The sequence below is a fragment of the Aulonocara stuartgranti genome (assembly GCF_965226115.1).
Source record: "Aulonocara stuartgranti genome assembly, chromosome: 17".
Lineage (NCBI taxonomy): Eukaryota > Metazoa > Chordata > Actinopteri > Cichliformes > Cichlidae > Aulonocara > Aulonocara stuartgranti.
The window spans coordinates 20,913,657-20,932,080 of NC_138953.1; the positions used below are offsets into that span (position 1 = coordinate 20,913,657).

The following is an 18,424-nucleotide window of genomic DNA, read 5'->3' on the forward strand; positions in this document are numbered from 1 at the left end:
AGTTATATCATCCAAGGACTTCCACCCATATTCGACAACACCAGTTTGCATGCAGGGATAAGAGATCAACAGACGATGCCATAGCCACAGCTCTAAACAGGACCCTGACCCATCTGGAATACAAGGATATTTATGCCAGGCTTCTTTTCATCAACGTCAGCTTGGCATTCAACAAAATCATCCTTAAGAGACTGATAACAAAACTTATCAACGTTAGCCTCCCACACTTCATTTGCCTCTGCATTAGTGGCTTTCTCAGAAACTCACCCACATAGAGTCACAGTAGGGTCTCACCTCTCCCCAACACTCAGCCTCAACGTCAACTTAAAACAGGGATGTGTGCTAAGTCCCCTACTGTATACGCTACACCCATGATTGCACTCGCACCCACCGAAACAACTCTATCAGTTGTATGTTGTTAGGGTTGTATGTCCACTTCTCAAACTTGTGCAATCAATAATCAAGCACACACACATATCTACATATGTTAATATGTACATATTAACCTCCTAGGACCTGGCGTCCACATATGTGGACATCACATTTTGGGTTATTTAGACCAAAATACTCAATTTTGCTTTACAAGGGCCTGATATCCACTTACGAGGACATTATACTGCTACTGTTCTATCGAAATTTAAAACGAATATCCTCATATGTGGTGCTCATTTTTCTTAGAAACAAAAGAGAAATCAGAAATCAAAGAGAGAAATCAAAAATGCATGCCATGGAAGATTTCAGGTCTTAGGAGGTTAAATATGTACATATTTAATCATGCTTATACTGTATTTATTTATTAGAAACTCTTATTTTCTATTTCTATATTGTTATGAATAGATTGCTTTCTTTGCTTTCCTTGTTTTTCTTTGCATTGAATAGAACAGCATATAATATCAGTGTGTTTTTTGCATAATGACAATATAAAAAAAGATTCTAACGATTCTGATTTAGCTAAACATTATTTGTCCTTATTAAATGAGCAATCCCTAATTTCTGATTTTCTTTGTATCTGTGTGTATCCATAATGTAATTATGTATTAGAGAATTACAGAAAGTGAACCGACCTCAGAGTCTCCAGTCTACAAAGAGGAATCTCCAAAAAACCACAGAGATGCTTCACTCCTGAATCCTGCAGCTTATTTACACCCAAGTCCAGATATTTCAGATTGGAGGGGTTGGCCCTTAAAGCAGAGACCAGAGTAGCACAGCTGATCTCTGACAAACTGCAGCACCACAGACTGAACAAAGAAAAAAAATGTGGATAAAATCAGATACAATTCAGCCACATATGGACAGTTTTTAAATTTGCACATAAACCATACTTTCCCTCATCAGTAAGAATTTCTTATTCATTAATCATTATCATTTTCCTCAGTTTTGAAGGAGGAAATTAACTATACTATACACATAAATTATAAGATTTTGTGATAGCAGACAGTAAGCAAACTGACATCAGAGTCTCCAATCTACATAGAGGAATCTCCAGAAAACCACACAGCTGCTTCACTCCTGAATCCTGAATCGCGTTTCCACCCAAGTCCAGATGTTTCAGGTGGGAGGGATTGGATTTAAGAGCAGAAACCAGAGAAGCACAGCCAATCTCTGAAAAACTGCAGAGCTCCAATCTAAATAGAGAATAAAACATGCAGATAACATACAGTATATTTTGGTCATTTATACATGGAACTCATGGAAGTCTATCAAATTTAGGTTTATCAGTAGTCACAGAATAGGTTAACTGACCTCAGAATGTCCAGTCTACAGTTTGAACTCTCCAGAAAACCATATAGTTGTTTCACGCCTAAATCCTGCAGGTCATTAAAGGCCAGGTCCAATCTTTTCAAATGGGAGGGGTTAGACTTCAGAGCTGAGACCAGAGCAACAGTGCTTTTCGGTGACAAACCACTGAGCTCCAATCTAAGTAACGAATAAAACAATAATAAACAAATTAGATGTGGAAAGGTTGGTAATTTGAAGTTTAGGGAATCTTCTGTATACGGATGTGACTGTTTAGCAGGCATATGAAACATTTATTTAATTTAATAACTAACAGTGGCTATTCATTTTAATATCTGTGCCCAACACTAGTCTTTAGTGACCACAGAGCAATTTATATTCCAATAAAACGTTGATTTTTAAATGGATGCTACACAATGGAAATGAATTAATAATGAAATTTATAATAGTAACAGAGAGTAAATGACCTAACCTCAGACACTCCAGTCTACAGTGTGGACTTTCCAGAAAACAACACAGCTGTTTCAGTCCTGAATCATCCAGGTTGTTGTTGTAGCTCAGGTCCAGATCTTTCAGATGGTAGGGGTTTGATTTCAGAGCAGAGAATAGAGCAACATGGCTGATTGCTGACAAACTGCAGCTCTCCAAACTGAATCGGGAATAAAACACGTTATTATAATATTTTTACCTTCTCTCAATCAAACGAGTACTTAGTATCTGTCTTTCTTTCACTTTCACTTTTATACTCATGTTTGGTCAGAGCGTGAAAAGGTGTTTGGCCCCTTCCTATTTTATTTTTTTAATTGCATATTTGTCATACTTTAAATATAAAGTGATTTTAAATTATCTCTTTAGTTTTAATATTACACTGACCTATTATTCAAACAATATTATGCACACCAACCTAGTCCTTTGTGAAAAAAATAATAGACATGGGTTTCATAGAGAATTGTGAAGCTTTCTGTGGAAAAACCGGTCTTGTGGGGAAAGCTGGCATTCATCCTACTTTAGATATAAATGACATCATTTCTATCACATCATTTCATCATTTGGTCAAATTAATAACAAAGTGATCATCCTGATTTGGTACCAGGAAAGAGAGTTGCAGTCTCACACACCTCTCTGAAGTTTCCCTCTTTATTTTATCCCCACAGAGACTGTGTCTGCTCTCAGATCATCATCAAACAAACCAAAAATGAGCATATTAAAAAATAATAATATAACACCCTAAACTGCTTCAAAAACTAAAACAATTAAATGTGGACTATTAAACATTAGATCTCTCTAAGTTACTGTGAGTAAATGATTTAATAATTGTTCAACATATTGATTTTTTCTGTCTTACAGAAACCTGGTTATGGTATGATGAAAATTTAGTTTGTATAAATCAGTATACTGAGTTCAACTAACTTTCAGAATCCTCAAATTTAGTCCAGTTCAATTAGATTTTATTTATACAGAGCCAAACCACAAAAACAGTCACCTCAAGGCAATTTATATTCTAAGGTAGACCCTAGAATAAAAAAGCACAGGTTGAGGAGGAGTGGCTGCAATTTTTCAATCCAGATTATTTATCAACCATGTTTATGAAGCCAGTTTTAGTTCTTATCTATTCCCCTCCTGGTGCATACTCATACATACAGAATACCTTTCAAAATATATTTTGGTTGGTCTGTCAATTTACTTTCTGGCCTTTATTTTGCACTCTAAAATTTGAGTTAATGATTAAACATGTATATCTTTAAAACTATTGACTGAGTTGAATATTTAACTGGTCTTAGCATAAAAATTAATTTCAGAAATTTGTGATGGATACATTTAAAAAACATTTGAGTATTAAATTAAAAAAATGTAAAATAAATTCCAGCACCCCAGCAAATAAAATCACAAAACAAAATATCATTGTTTTAAGTTTTGAGTACTGTGTCTGTCAGGTTTCCTCTTTCCTTTTGATAGTCCTTGTCTCTTGTGTATAACGTTCGGTTTGCTTCCCTTTCCTCTTATGTCTAATTTGTTCCACCATGTTTCCCAGCTGTCTCCACTCCCTAATCTTCCCCTTGTATATATACTTTCTCAGTCTCTGAGTATGGAGGTCTGTATGGGAGCTGTTAGTGCAGAACACCACATGAAGAAACTAAAGGCAAGACAACCTGACACATGGCATTGCATCAGGTAATGTAGAGTGTAGGATTTAACCTATTAAACTATGTGCACAATCTGGTGCCGAAATTCGAGTCCTGGATACCCAAAACCAACATACCGTAAAGGAACTGGAAAAAGATGGGTCACTCCATCTGACAGCTCTAGAGTCAGGTTATAAGGGGAAAGCTTTACAGTTCAATTTATTGAAATATCTTCAGAAATAGTAATCAGCGAACTAACCTCAGAGTCTCCAGTCTGCAGTTTGGACTCTCCAGAGCAGCAAAAAGGTTTTTTGATTCTAAACCCTGCAGGTTGTTTCCATTCAGGTTCAGCTCTGTCAGGTGGGAGGGGTTGGACATGAGAGCTGAGGCCACGATTGCATAGTGAGTCTCTGACAGTTTACAGCCAGAAAGTCTGTGATGACACATATTACAGAACAAGTTATTATAAAGAACTAGTGTTTTGTGTGGCATGTTCCAAAGTAAGATGTTATTGAACAAAAGAAAAAGAGCACAATGGTGCAAACTGAATCCAGACAGAGACAAATTAATATCAGCTCTTTCCACACATCTGCAGACAGAATGCTTACACAAACCTAGTGAAGTATACGATGTGCAGCCAGAGGCGGAGTTCAAGTAGTACCAATAAAATCGGAATAACACCTCTGAGCGCAAATTGGATCACATCTTGGAGAAGCTCACTGCGTTCGTGAGTTCTCAGAATCGGCTCTTTGAGCACAAGAATGACGAGACCACGGAACGTAAGTTTGATAACATCATGGAGAAGCTCACGGCTCTCCAACGGGAGATTGAGAGACCAGTGTTGGACTGTTAGAACAGCTTTGAAATTCATATGAGTTGTTCGCACTAAAGAAAAAAAAACACCATCACTTCATGCGGATACCCCTTTGGCGCCAGCTGCGGTCTCAAGGCTGGAGCTGAACAAAAACACCCTGATAACGACTGTGTTTAGACTGTTCTTCACATTCTATGCAAGGCCACCTGGGTTGGCTGGAAGTAGGGCTGGGCGATATGACCCAAAATTCATATCTCGATATTTTTTAGCTGGATGGCGATATAAGATATATATCTCGATATTTTTTTAAAGCCATAAAGTAAGAACAAAAAGAGAGTTCTTAGTCAAAGCGGTGTCCCAGATGTCACACAGGCACTTTTATTAACATACAGCATAGATGTACATGAAAAAATTACTCAAAAATAAATTATGAGCATTTATTAAATAATAATGCTCCATAAATAAAATAAAACAATGTTGTTTTTATGCATAACAAAGAGCTCACAATTGTGCAGTCAAAATGTAAACTAAAAGACGCTGAGCATAATAACAAAGCCAGATTTCTCAGCTGCTCTGTTCCCAACATCTCCTGCGTGACTGACAGCCTGGAGTTTGAAATCCGCTTTGTAACCATGTCTCTGAATAGGTGCCATTTACACACACAATATGGTAATATTACGTTGAAGCACAGTACGTATCACTCCCCGAGGTTCCTCTGTAGCCGTAATGCTCCGACAATCCATCAAGTGGTGCAGCTCCGTAGCTTACCAAAGTTGTACTAAAACATTTTTTGACAGATTTCTGCACACCTTGTACCACTTCAAATCGGTTTGCGGTCATCAAGCACAACCAGAATTCATACATAAGGCACGCTGTCAACTTTTGAGAGAATGAAAGGATTTTAGGAGGGGCTGCACGGCGTTAGCGTGGTTAGCTCGTTAACACGTTAACGCCGTCCAGCCCCACCGACGGGGCGATGCGCAGTAACTCATTAAAGGAGATTTGCCGTGTCCATCTTGTCGCTGCCTGTAGGTGAAGCAATGGGGGAGGAGGGGGAGTTGTGTTCAGTGAAGGAGAGAGGCGAGGCGGAGTAACGTTGCATAGAGACAAAAGTGGACGAAAGAGAGGCAAACTTGTGGCTCCACAAGTATAATTATAACGTAACATAGACTATATCGATATAAAGGATTTTGTCACATCTTATATCTCGTATAAAAATATATCGATATTTTTAAAAAACTCGATATATCGCCCAGCCCTAGCTGGAAGACTGTTTACTTAGCCTGGCAGGGCGAAGGACACTGTCTCAGCTGAACTCTGGACACACACACACACACACACACATATATATATATACACATACAGATGTACAGTACACTCACCCCCCTCCCGCTCCAAACGCCTTCGACACTTATTCCCCTCCGATGCTGACAGTGGATCAAGGAGAACAGCGCATAGGCTGCAGGCCCGGATGTACTGTCTACATTGGCTGTCTCTCACCCTTTACCCACCCCTGTTGCTTGTCATGTGTTTCTTTGGTGTATTAAGAGTTTTTTCATGCTATGTGGAGAGGTGTTTTTTTCTGTTCTCAAACTGATCTCCCTATTGCAGCTCAGTCTGGGGGAGTTATTTTTTTCTCCTTATCTTTCCTCATGTTGTGCTTTTTCCATGTTATACCCCTCTGACCTGTCTTCCCCATGTGATGTTTGTGTAATGTATGTATGGTTGGAAGGGTAAGATGACGCTGCCACAGCTGGCAGCCTTAACCCAATTTCCCTCGGGATGAATAAAGTATGATCAATCAATCCATCCATCCATCCATCCATCCATCCATTCGCTTCCGCTTATCCTTTTTCAGGGTCGCGGGGGGCGCTGGAGCCTATCCCAGCTGTCATAGGGCAAGAGGCAGGGTACACCCTGGACAGGTCGCCAGTCTGTCGCAGGGCCAACACACAGGGACAGAAGGGACAGACAACCATTCGCACTCACATTCATTCGCACATTCACACCTAGTGACAATTTGGATTATCCAATTAACCTATCCCCACAAGCTGCATGTCTTTGGACAGTGGGAGGAAGCCGGAGTACCCGGAGGGAACCCACGCAAACACGGGGAGAACATGCAAACTCCACACAGAAAGACCCCGGCCTGGTGTTGGAATTGAACTCAGGACCTTCTTGCTGTGCGGCAACAATGCTAACCACCGTGCCACCGTGCTGCGTCAATCAATCAATCAATCAATATTGATGAGCAGTTAGGCTTGTAGCACTGTAACCTCAATTTCTAGGTACAATCAATATGCCTATTTTAAGTCTCTTTGCACAAGATTTCATCTTTGTTTTTTGTTTTTGATGCTATGCTTAAACATTAACAACAAAAACACAGACATTAAATAAAGTTGTTAACTGTGTCCTCATTAGGATCGAGCAGGGGTAGGGAACTCCAGGCCTCGAGTGCCGGTGTCCTGCAGGTTTTAGATGTGTCCTTGATCCAACACAGCTGATTTAAATGGCTAAATTAGCTCCTCAACATGCCTTGCAGTTCTCCAGAGGCCTGGTAATGAACTAATCATTTGATTCAGGTGTGGTGACCCAAGGTGAGATCTAAAACCTGCAGGACACCGGCTCTCGAGGACTAATGTTCCCTACCCCTGGGATAGAGATTTGTGTTAACATGTGTAACATGAAACAATAATTCTCCTCAGTCTCTCTCAGACCTGAAGATTTTAGTGCAATTTCACATTTAGTCTATTTACTGTGGTCGTAATTAGTTAAAGTTTGTAAGCAAACAGTAATGCGTCGTTGCAATGCATTGTTACAGTAATTCTTACTTAAAAAACAAACAACATTTTCAGAGCAGCTCAACAGCATCTGTGAAAATCTAACCAGTGTATTGTTTGCAATAGAAAAAATGGAATTATAAGAAAGAACAATGTGAGCATTATAGTAAGAACTTTTGAACACCTTAGCTACAAATTTACATTGATTTACAATGTTAATCAGATATTTACTCACTGAGCCTTTCTACAGTTCCTCACAGCAGGAATCAGTCTCCTTCGTCCCTCATCCGATGTGTTATACTTCTTCAGGACAAACTCATCCAAAACCTCTGACATCTGCAGCATGTAGGCCAGAGCTGAGCAGTGGATCTCAGAGAGCTCCTTCTCTGATCCGTTTTTGCACTTCAGAAACTCCAAGATCTCCTGATGTACCGTGAGTTCATTCATTTCCATCAGACAATGGAAGATGTTGATGCATCTGTCAGGAGAGGTATTCTCATTGGTTATCTTGCAAAGGTTGCTGATGATTCGCTGTATAATTTCTGGAGTGCTCTCTGTCTCGCCTAGCAGACCTCGTAAGAGTCTCTGGTTGGACTCCAGAGAGAGACCATAAAGGAATCGGACCAACAGGTCCAGGTGTCCATTTTTAATTTGGAGGGATTTCTGCATGACTCTGCTCAGAAAGACATCTAAAGACGAGATGTCACCACAATAAACATGTTCACCATTCCCTAGAAAATGCTTCAGCACTTCTGTTTTTCTGTTAGTATGACAGTGAAACATGTAGACTGCAGCCAAAAACTCCTGAATACTCAGATGAACAAAGCAATAGACTGATTTCTGGAATATCACACAGTCTCGTTTGAAGATCTCTGTACAAACTCCTGAGTACACTGAGGCCTCTGTGACATCCAGACCACACTGCTCCAGGTCTTCTTGGTAGAACATTATGTTTCCTTTCTCAAGATTTTCAAAGGCCAGCCTCCCCAGCTTCAGAAGAACTTCACTGTCAGCCTCTGTCAGCTCTTGTGGACTCGTCTCATATCCCTCATGGTACTTGTGCTGTCTCTTTGTCTGAACGAGCAAGAAGTGTGAGTACATGTCAGTCAGTGTCTTGGGCAGCTCTCCTCTCTGCTCTGTAGTCAACATGTGCTCTAGGACTGTAGCAGTGATCCAGCAGAAGACTGGGATTCTACACATGACGTGAAGGCTCCTGGATGTCTTCATGTGGGAAATGAATTTGCTGGACACCTCTTCATCACTGAATCTCCTCCTGAAGTACTCCTCCTTCTGGGCGTCAGTGAAGCCTCGTACTTCTGTCACCCTGTCAACACATATCGGAGGGATCTGATTGGCTGCTGCAGGTCGGGAAGTTATCCAGATGAGAGCTGAGGGAAGCAGATTCCCTTTGATGAGGTTTGTCAGCAGTTCACTGACTGATGACTTCTGTGTGACATCAGACACAAGCTTCCCTTTAGTGAAATCCAATGAAAGTCTGCTTTCATCCAGGCCATCAAAGATGAACAAAGGTTTGCAGACAGTGAGCTGCTCTGCTGTGACCTTCTGTAATGTTGGATGGAAAACATGGAGCAGGTCCAGAAGACTGTACCGGTCATCTCTGATCAGGTTTAGCTCCCTGAATGAAAGCAGAATCACCACACTGACACGTTGGTTCTCCAAACCTTCTGCCCAGTCCAGAGTGAACTTCTGCACTGAGAAAGTTTTTCCAATGCCGGCAATGCCATTCGTCAGAACCACTCTGATGCATCTCTGTTGGTCAGGCAAGGCTTTAAAAATGTCATGACAGCTGACTGGAGTGTCATGGAGGGCCTTGTTCATGGAAACTGTCTCCAGCTGCCACACCTCATGTTGGGTATGAACCTCTTCACTCTGTCCTTCTGTGATGTAGAGCTCAGTGAAGATCCTGTTAAATAGGGTTCCACTTCCTGTTTCTTCAGTCAAACATTTACATCTCCTCTCCAGATTAGCCTTATGTTTGTCTAACAACTTCTGCAGCAGACGACTATCTGCTAAAAGAATGAAAATCAATGAACATAAAGCAAAATATATATTATAACTGGATGTTATAGAAAAATGGACGGGGGGAGACAGGGAAAAGGAAGTTTCTTCTCAACCAGACCAAGGGGGAGGGCTACGCCTCAGATTTTTGGACCAAACCAGTCCCTCTAGGCTGGTTGGTGTAGTTGAATGCTGAATGACTTTGCAGGCCTAACGGATAAAGTCTATTGGTTTTCCTTACCATTTATGGATTTGGACCATTTCAGCTGTGCATTTGTGAGTGAGCTTTATGCAATGCACTAGAAGAAGACAAGCCACTATAGTTGCTGATGCACTTGAATTGTTGTTCTTTTTTTTAGAATTCAATTTGTTAAGAATAAAGGCCCTTTGGGTATATTTTGTGCTTTGTCCTTTGCTCATTTGGCAAGACACCAGATTTTATTTTAGCTTTTAATACCTGAACAACACAAGAAGTCCAGCTTTCAGAAATGAAATAATCAGACAGAGCTTACTTTCATAGTTTCTCTGAATGCTTGAAGAGCCTTCTAATGAAGCAGACTGGTGCAAGGTGATGGACTGTCTGCATCCACAGCTGGTAGAGACCAGATCCTTTTTAAAATCCTGATAGGAAGTACAGCAGGACATCTGCTCCTCCACACTGTGAAAACCACGGAACAATTATTCTGATCAAAACAAAGCACAGTAAAGCCAGAAGTGCTAAAATTTGATACTAGCACTGACAAATATATATCACGGTCATGATCAGTCTGTAGTTCGCTGTTGGAGCCAATCACAAAGCATGGAAAGGCTGCAGAGACTAATTTAATTGAGAGGGGAAAAATGCAAGCTTTCAAGAACAAGCCTGGAGCCTTATTTAAGACCCAGAATGGATATGAGTATAGTTGGATGTGCTACATGGAAATGTGGTTAAACTCACACTTCCTGGAACATAAAATTTCTAGCACATAGAGTAGGACACACCTACACACACCAGAGATGAAGGAAACCATCAGACTGAAGAAGAACTCCTGTTGGGCTTCGGGAGCATGGAGTGTCTGACCCATTGCTAAGGGCCATTCGAAACTGAATTTTCCCCTTGTCGAGTTTTCTCCCAGTACTCTGGCTTCCTCTAACAGTCCAAAGACATGCAGTTAGTGGAGTTAGGTTAATTGGTGATTGTAAATTGCTCATAGTAGTCTGTCTCTTTGTGTTAGCTTTGCGATTAGACTGGAAACCTTCCCAGGGTGTACCCCACCTCTCACCCACGACAGCTGGGATAGGCTCCAGCTTTCCCATGGCCCTGAATGGGACAAGTGGAAGTGAATGGAAGGGTTTAATGGCCCATCTTAAGTTTGTCATTGAGCATCTCAATGATTCCAAGAAGGCTCAAGTAAAAGTCCTGTTTCAGGTGAAACCAAAATCAAGGTCTTTGGTGTCAACATGACCAACCATGTTTGGTATAAGAGAAATGTTGAGTAGGACCCAAAGAACGGCATCCCCACAGAGGCAGAAACAATATGCATTGGGGCTGTGTTTCTGCTATGTGTACAAGACAGCTTCAAAAGCAGTGTTGGATAAGTTACTTTAAAATAGTAACTTAGTTACATTACTAGTTACTTCTCTCGAAAGTAACTCAGTTACTTCAAGTTACTCGTTACTTTCAAAGTAACTAGTTACTAGGGAAAGTAACTTTGGTTTTACTCAGAATTCTCTTGTTAATGTGTTGCTTCCATAACTTTGCCAGTCTTCTAGCTTGCTTACTTGCCACAAGTGCACTGTGCCACCTACCAATAGAAAGGAAAAGATAATGTGCACATTTCCATGAGAGAAATCCCACACCTGGACCGTCATTGACTGCTGCCATGATTCTAGCCTACGTCACAGCGTCATGTGCGCCTTTTACATCCAACACAAAAACTGCAGTCGTGGTGCTTTCGATTGTAGTCAGAACTCGGAAATTCTGCCTTCTGAATAGGAAGATGTAGGTAACACCAGACTGCAGATGAGCTGCATACATGGCTGGACTGGGACAGAAAATCGTCCCGGGCATTTTGACTAGAGACCGGCCCACCATTATAGGAAAAATCATAAAGCCTTTGAATGAAAATAAACACTGTTGTGACAGTGATGTTCACTGTTTTGATGGTATATATGCATCAATCTATCAATCATTTGTTGTAAGATTCAGATAATTATTTTTTAAAAGCTAGATATTTTAAATGAGAATAAGAAAGAAAAGTATTTCTTTGTGCCCCCCTCTCCCTGTTAATGCCCTACCTGGCCCCCCTGGCAAAACTTTGCTAGACCCGCCCCTGCACAGTCACCAGCTGTCAGCTACCTAAAAAATGATCCTGGGGTTATTTGTCTCTCAGAAACAGTTCATAACTTCCCTTCAACTCATTCATGTTACCTAAAAGGTAAACCTGTTTCTCCATCACAGCTCTGATGATTCAGTAAGGACATCTCCTGGTTTCATCTTCATGTTTCCCTCTCACCAGATAACCAAACCATATCATGACCAGCAGCTTTTTTGCAGCTGTGGCTCCAGAAAACATCAGCTGATACTAGAAATTAATATTAAATAAATTCTAACAACAGCTGATCAAGCTTAAACGTGCTGCTGTTGTTTAGCGCGACATACGCTGGTTTCCTCTTTTGGCGCAAAGTGGGCGATAAACAAACAAGAGAGCCGATCAGCTGATCATTGATCAGTTTCATGATTGAAGTAGAAACGGGAGAGGGAGGGGGGAGAATGAAAGAAGAAGAGGCAGCTGTGCAGCAAAGACAGAATAACTCCAGCTTTGTGCCTTTTTCATTGTAGCTGAATTACGGGACAAACTGTTCCTTTTCACCTCAATACGAAATGCGTAATATTTTCTCTGAATACCAGACAGGACGGTTGGCAACTCTAATAACTTATGAACAAAATAAAGTTCAACATCATTAACTTCATAGCACCCACCCAGCTGTATAGAAACTCGTCATACTAGCTAGTACGCAGTACGGAAAAAGTCAGAATAACGAAAATAAACTCCACCTAAACTTGGTTTATATCTGACCCAGATAGACTGCAGGTCATAACTTCTTACCTGAAGTTCAGTTCACACTTGGACCGGCGGCCGCCTCGGGTCTCTGCTCCTTCTGTGTCCCCTTTCCTTCATCCACCTGCTGGCCTCCACCACTTGCTAATGTTACTGAATCTGTGGAAGCTCCGCGATAGCCATCACACGAAGTAACGACCCTATCTAAATCCCAGTAACGACTAACGCGTTCCTGATTTTGGCATAATAACTAGTTACCGTGCTCATTGCCACAATAATAACGTAGTTACTGTAACGCGTTACTTAATAACGCGTTAGTCCCAACACTGTTCAAAAGTGGCCAATGGGTGGGGCCATGTAGTGCAAAATCTTAGACAAGGACTTCCTTCCTTCAACCAGAACACTGAGGATGGGTCATGGTTGGGACTTCCATCATGACAGTGACTCAAAGCATACCTCCATGTCAACAAAGAAGTAACTAAAGAAGCACATTAAAACTCGAAACTCAAGTCTTGGTTTGAAACAAGTTTGCTCAACCAGTCTACATGTATTTTGTGCACTTTTTCAAAGGTATCAACTTCTTGGTTTGTCCACTGAAGGATCCTTCAGGAGAATGGAGTATATGGCCCATTACTATGGGCTCTGCAGTGTCTACATGTTGCCTATAGCAAGAGCTTGGTTTGCATTTCTGGGAATAAGTCAAATATTCTAATTTGTGAAGACTTAAAGTTTACTGTATTTTACTATACTGTACATACTATATTCACTATTTAGGATACAAAGTCTACTAAAAACAAAGGTTTATAATTATGTATTGCTTAATTTGTGTTTTTGTGCAGTTGTTTGTTTTGCTTTGTTTTGTTTTAACCATCATGCCTCTAAAGAGACTAAAGATTTGAAATCTTTATCATCCAAAATCTGATCTTTATGTCAGGAAATCCTGCTTACTTATATTTAACTGTGCATGTATACAGATACATTAAAATAGAAGAACTCCTTGATGTGTTTATCAGTGAGCTTTTCACATCAGATACCCACATAGCAAAATTGGTATGGCCCGGATCTGGCCCACACGATGTGCTTACACATGGCCCACATACCGCAAAGAATGACGGCCCTTTGTGGGCCCAGATCTGGTTTGCCAGAGGTGGCCCACACATGGGCCAGCACAAGGCCAGTTGCAGACACACTGGTGGTCCTGTGCTGGCCCAGAACAGTTTCAGGTCTGGCCCCAGCTGTCAGCCTAATGTGTACCTTAATTAAGCCTTGTAATAACAACATGTGCATAATAGTGCAAACGTAACATGACAAAACTCTGTTCAGACAGTGAACATACTGATTCTTATAAAACATTTTTCAACTCTCCCAGATTACTCAAAGTGCTCTATACAACATGCCACATTCACCCAACCACACACTTTCTCTTAACTGAGTGCTTCCTAACTACATTCATACACATTCACACTCACGACATGCAGACTGGAGAAGCCAGGGATCGAACCACTAAGCCACCTGAGCTACAGCCACCCACTGGCAAAGATGAGTAAACCCTCACTAGGTTTTGGATAAAGCGTACAGTCACAAAGCTGTCAAACATGGCATTTGGGTCTTCTAAACAAACAAACATGGCATTTGGGTCTTCTAACTAAAATAGGAAAATAGGAACATAAATAGTGCATCATTGCTAGACATGGCCCACATTTGGTTGACATACACCCTGCCATAACACCAGTCAGTCAGAAGTGCCGGCTTGATGCCAGATCCCGGCCAGAGCTGTTTTCTATGGGCCTGGGCCAAATTAACCAAACCAAAATCCGGCCAGATATGGCATGCCATCGCATAGACAGGAGCGTCATTGCCAGACCTGGCCCACATCTGGTTGACATACACCCTGCCATAACAACCGTCAGCCAGAAGTGCCAGCTTGATGCCGGATCCTGGCCAGAGCTGTTTTCTATGGGCCTGGGCCACATAAACCAAACCATAATCGGGCCAGATATGGCATGCCATCGCATAGACAGTGCCATCTATGCCAGGCCTGGCCCATATCTGGATGACATACGTCTTATCATACCAGAAGTCAGCCAGCAGTGCTGGCTTAATACCAGATCCGGGCCAGACCTGCTTGCTGTGGGTAAGTTTTTTTTCGTGTGGGGAAATACACAGATTTTCAACATCCTCACAGAAGATTTGCATTGTTAGAGTTGAGTGAAGGTGGTCTAAGAGTTACTGTAAAACAACAGTGGTTCTCTTATCATGAATTGTCTTCAGCTTCATTTACAGAATAAACACTGCCTTACTTTGTGTTTGAGAGTCCAGGTTCTTTACTGAAGATTGGGTTTTCATCTTTGGACTGGTTAGTCTTCAAAGACACACAGCTGGATCTTGAAAGCTCTGCACTGTGTCTGCGTTGCTGACTGCTGGAAACACAAACAGAAAAAATCATACATTTGTCTTGTGCATGTTCCTGTTGTTTGGTACTGAGCTTCTTGTCCCTCAGGGTTGGGTTTATGAGGCTAAAACATGTGATGTCTTCAGTAAATGTTTAATCTTTTCCTCTTCAATCCTAATCCTAAACTCTGATCATGACTGTGTAAGGACTGAGAAACAGTGAGAGTGTAGTGCTGAGAGAATAGTATTACACTCTGATTATTACCGTCCCCTGTGTAGTCTTTCTGATCAGACCCAAATCTTTGAAGCAGCAGCAGAAAGAATTTCCACTGAGCAGCCTTTATATCATATAAAATCTGACGTTAATGCATGTTTTTATGTTATCCTGCTCACTTCTCCCACCGTACTTATGTGCTTGCTTGTGTATAGTTACAATGAAACAGAAGCACTCCTTCACTCCTTTGTCAGTAAGTTTATGTTGTGCTTTTTAATCCAAATAATAGTATCTCCTGCCAAATGATTCATCTTCCCCTTAGTTTACAGAAGAATCAGTGTCCTACTTTATGTCTGAGGGTCCAGGTTCCTTCAGTTCACTCATCGTTAGTCTGAGAAAGAAAGCAGCGAAACAAAGAATGAGCACAGAACAATTATCATAATAAACATGTTTGTCACACCCAATACTGGTAGCACAAGAATTACACACGCACGCACACACAGTAAGTCAATATTTTCCTTTGGGCAGACAATCAAACAAACATTTTTGCTGACTTTCTTAAGTTTTATTCCAACTTGAGAACAGTCAGAAACTCAAAAAAACGTTTTTGATTATTCTGACAGAACATGCAGTCGCAGTTACACTCACCTTGCTTTATTTCTCCTGCTCTGTCAACTGATCTCACTTTTAGTTTCGTTCTCAGCTGAACGGAGCAGCCACTCCCCTCTACATTTAATCACCTGACTACATAACAGGTGTGCGATGCAAAGATTAGCTTCTGTTCTTGCACTTTGGCATGAGGCCTTGGTCTGCATTACTGTGGCTTCTTACCCTCTTCATCAAGTATGTAAACAAAGGCACAGACACAGGCCCTTACCTCATTTGTGCATTTCTAAAATTGTGATTGAACCATTTTGCTTTTCTACTTGTGCTGTGTCTTTGTCTTCTTTCTTATTGTTATTTATTTCTTCTATTTTCTCCCATTTTCTTTTTCATTTGTGTCTTTTCTTCTGCCTGGCATCACTGACATTGCTATATTCCACATGTACTGTGAATAATAGTAAAATAATAAAAATAGAAATCAATAAATTGGTAAAAACAAAACAACAAAACAAGACAAGCAAAAGGAGCCTATAAAGAGTTTCTATAGCGTTTGATGGAAAAGCAAATGTTTGAGACAACATTACAGTGAGATCATAATTTTGATTGCAAAGGCTGGCGGGCAAGATAAAAAAAAATGAACATCTACACACTGCCAGCCATCAGACACCCTGCTGGGATAATAAGCTGGCCAAAGGAGGCGATAGAAGCCACATTAAGACAAGGGAGCTCCTGACCATATGTGATGAGACAAGTCCAGCACCTAGAGACTGTACACTTAGCGGGAGGAAGGAAGCTGAGAACTTGTGAGTACACAGAACCACTATCCAGGATGAAACAACAAAGATCCATGAGTACATCAGGAGGATTGCCACAACTGATCATGTGCTTAGTAAATTAATGAGAAATCAGAGAAAGAAGAGGAGAAAGGAGAAGAACCACCATGGAAGGACAGGCCCCAGCACACATGCACCCCTGTTAGATAAAGAAAGTGGCAGATATCAGAAAAATCCTAGTTGTTGGACAAAGCTGGATGGAAAGACAGCAAAAAAGGCATTAATCATAGCAGCAGAGGAACAAGCTCCATAAAGGCTGGGGTCTACCAAACCAGCCAAGACCCCAGGTGCAGGCTGTGTAAAGTAGTGATGTGTCTTTGAAGTGAACGACGCAAGCCGGCTCCATGGGTTGTTTTTTTTTTTTTTCCTTTCTCTCACCCTCTCTCTCTCACACTTTTTTCCGCTTCACTCCGCACGCGAGCCTTGTGGTTTTCGCTGGGCAGAGGGGGGAGGGGCGGTAGTTACACTCCAGGAACAGAGTGGGAGGGAAAGAGAGAGAAAGAGAGAGAGGGACAACAACTTCACATTAGAAAGGTGTAGTAATCATCCACAACTATTTTCGGTTGTGGATGATAAAGGATTCAGAAAGTTTATTCATGCAGGTCCATATGACAGAGAATGTGCATCTTCTTTTTGTTTTCATATTTTAATTTATATTTAATTGTGTTGTGGTTTGCAGTGTTTTGTGTTGTTTCACTTTTAAAAGGAAAAAGCTGAAAATTTAAATAGTTAAAAGTTGAAACGTAAATAGTTGGTTTTTGTATTATATGATTTATTTATTACATTTTATGTGGAATGAATGAATAAAAGTATATTTACGGTGGCCCCTAGAGACAAAGCACGTACAACTCCAAAACACGTACAAACTCCAAAACACGTAAAAACTCCATAGCACGTACAAACTCCAAAGCAAACTCCAACAGAAGTGCTCCAGGATGCTAGGGGCAGTGTTGAGCTTTTTTTACTTAGAGGCTGCACAAGCCAGGAAGTACCAATGACTGGATTTGGTGTGTGGTAGTAACAGGTAAATGAAAACTTTTTCAAATTATTTGAATATATATAAATGCTTATGTATAAATACACAAACAATACACATATGCTTTCAGTTGTGTAATTTAAGTGATCTAGGTAGCTCTTTTGCTACCTGATTAGCAGTTTTGGAAGTTCAGTTAATGCTAGAAATGTGTTTTGGAGATTGTACGTGCTTTGTCTGTAGGGGCCACCGTATATATTTATACATAAACATATGTAAACAAAACCAAGTTTTTTTTACATCAGTAATTCCTTTTGTGCATAATTTTCTATTGTTGTTAATAATAAATTAATTAAAGCAACAAAATAACCTGAAGAGCCGGTTGGGAGCCGAAAGAGCCGGCTCTTTTTAGTGAGCCGAGCCAAAAGAGCCGGTTCTCTATAAAGAGCCGGAGATCCCATCGCTAGTGTAAAGACGCCTCTGAGACAATCCAGCACATAACAGCAGGGTGCAAGATGCCAGCAGACAGGGCATACATGGAACGCCATAACCAAAGTCCCAAGGTCAAAATTGGAGATGCCCCCTACAGTGGTTGAGAATGACCGACCTAAGATCCTGTGGGGCTTCCAGATACAGACAGACAAATCAATTGGACATAGTACTGGTGGACAAGCGGAGGAAGATAGCCGTATTGACAGACGTAGCTATACCGACTGACAGCAACATCAGGAAGAAGGAAGATAAGAAGCTTGATAAGTACAGAGGGATCAAGGAGATGTGTAGGGTAAAGGCAACAGTGGTCCCCATGGTATTCAGAGCACTCAAACCCTTAAGCTCCTATGATCAGGGCCACTTTCCTCTCCTTGTGGGCTCCATAATCTCCCACTATGGTGATC

General features: G+C 41.0%; 1 protein-coding gene across 6 annotated transcripts in view; it reads right to left on the reverse strand.

Annotated features, from left to right (window-relative positions):
• The window catches only part of LOC309692102 (NACHT, LRR and PYD domains-containing protein 14-like), a 33,407-nt gene extending 16,033 nt beyond the window's left edge, over window positions 1–17,374 (reverse strand). Inside the window, exons 1-10 of one of the 6 annotated variants that reach the window (XM_082510309.1) lie at window positions 15,768–17,374; window positions 15,466–15,510; window positions 14,815–14,931; window positions 9,986–10,131; window positions 7,690–9,484; window positions 4,120–4,293; window positions 2,210–2,386; window positions 1,744–1,917; window positions 1,452–1,625; window positions 1,065–1,238 (exon numbers count right to left, since the gene is read on the reverse strand). In XM_082510309.1, the coding sequence (XP_082366435.1) occupies window positions 1,065–1,238; window positions 1,452–1,625; window positions 1,744–1,917; window positions 2,210–2,386; window positions 4,120–4,293; window positions 7,690–9,484; window positions 9,986–10,131; window positions 14,815–14,931; window positions 15,466–15,503 (2,969 nt within the window). In that variant the 5' untranslated portion in view covers window positions 15,504–15,510; window positions 15,768–17,374. The other 5 variants (XM_082510306.1, XM_082510308.1, XM_082510307.1 and 2 more) reach the window with 5 other exon arrangements.
• Between the last annotated feature and the right edge of the window lie 1,050 nt (window positions 17,375–18,424).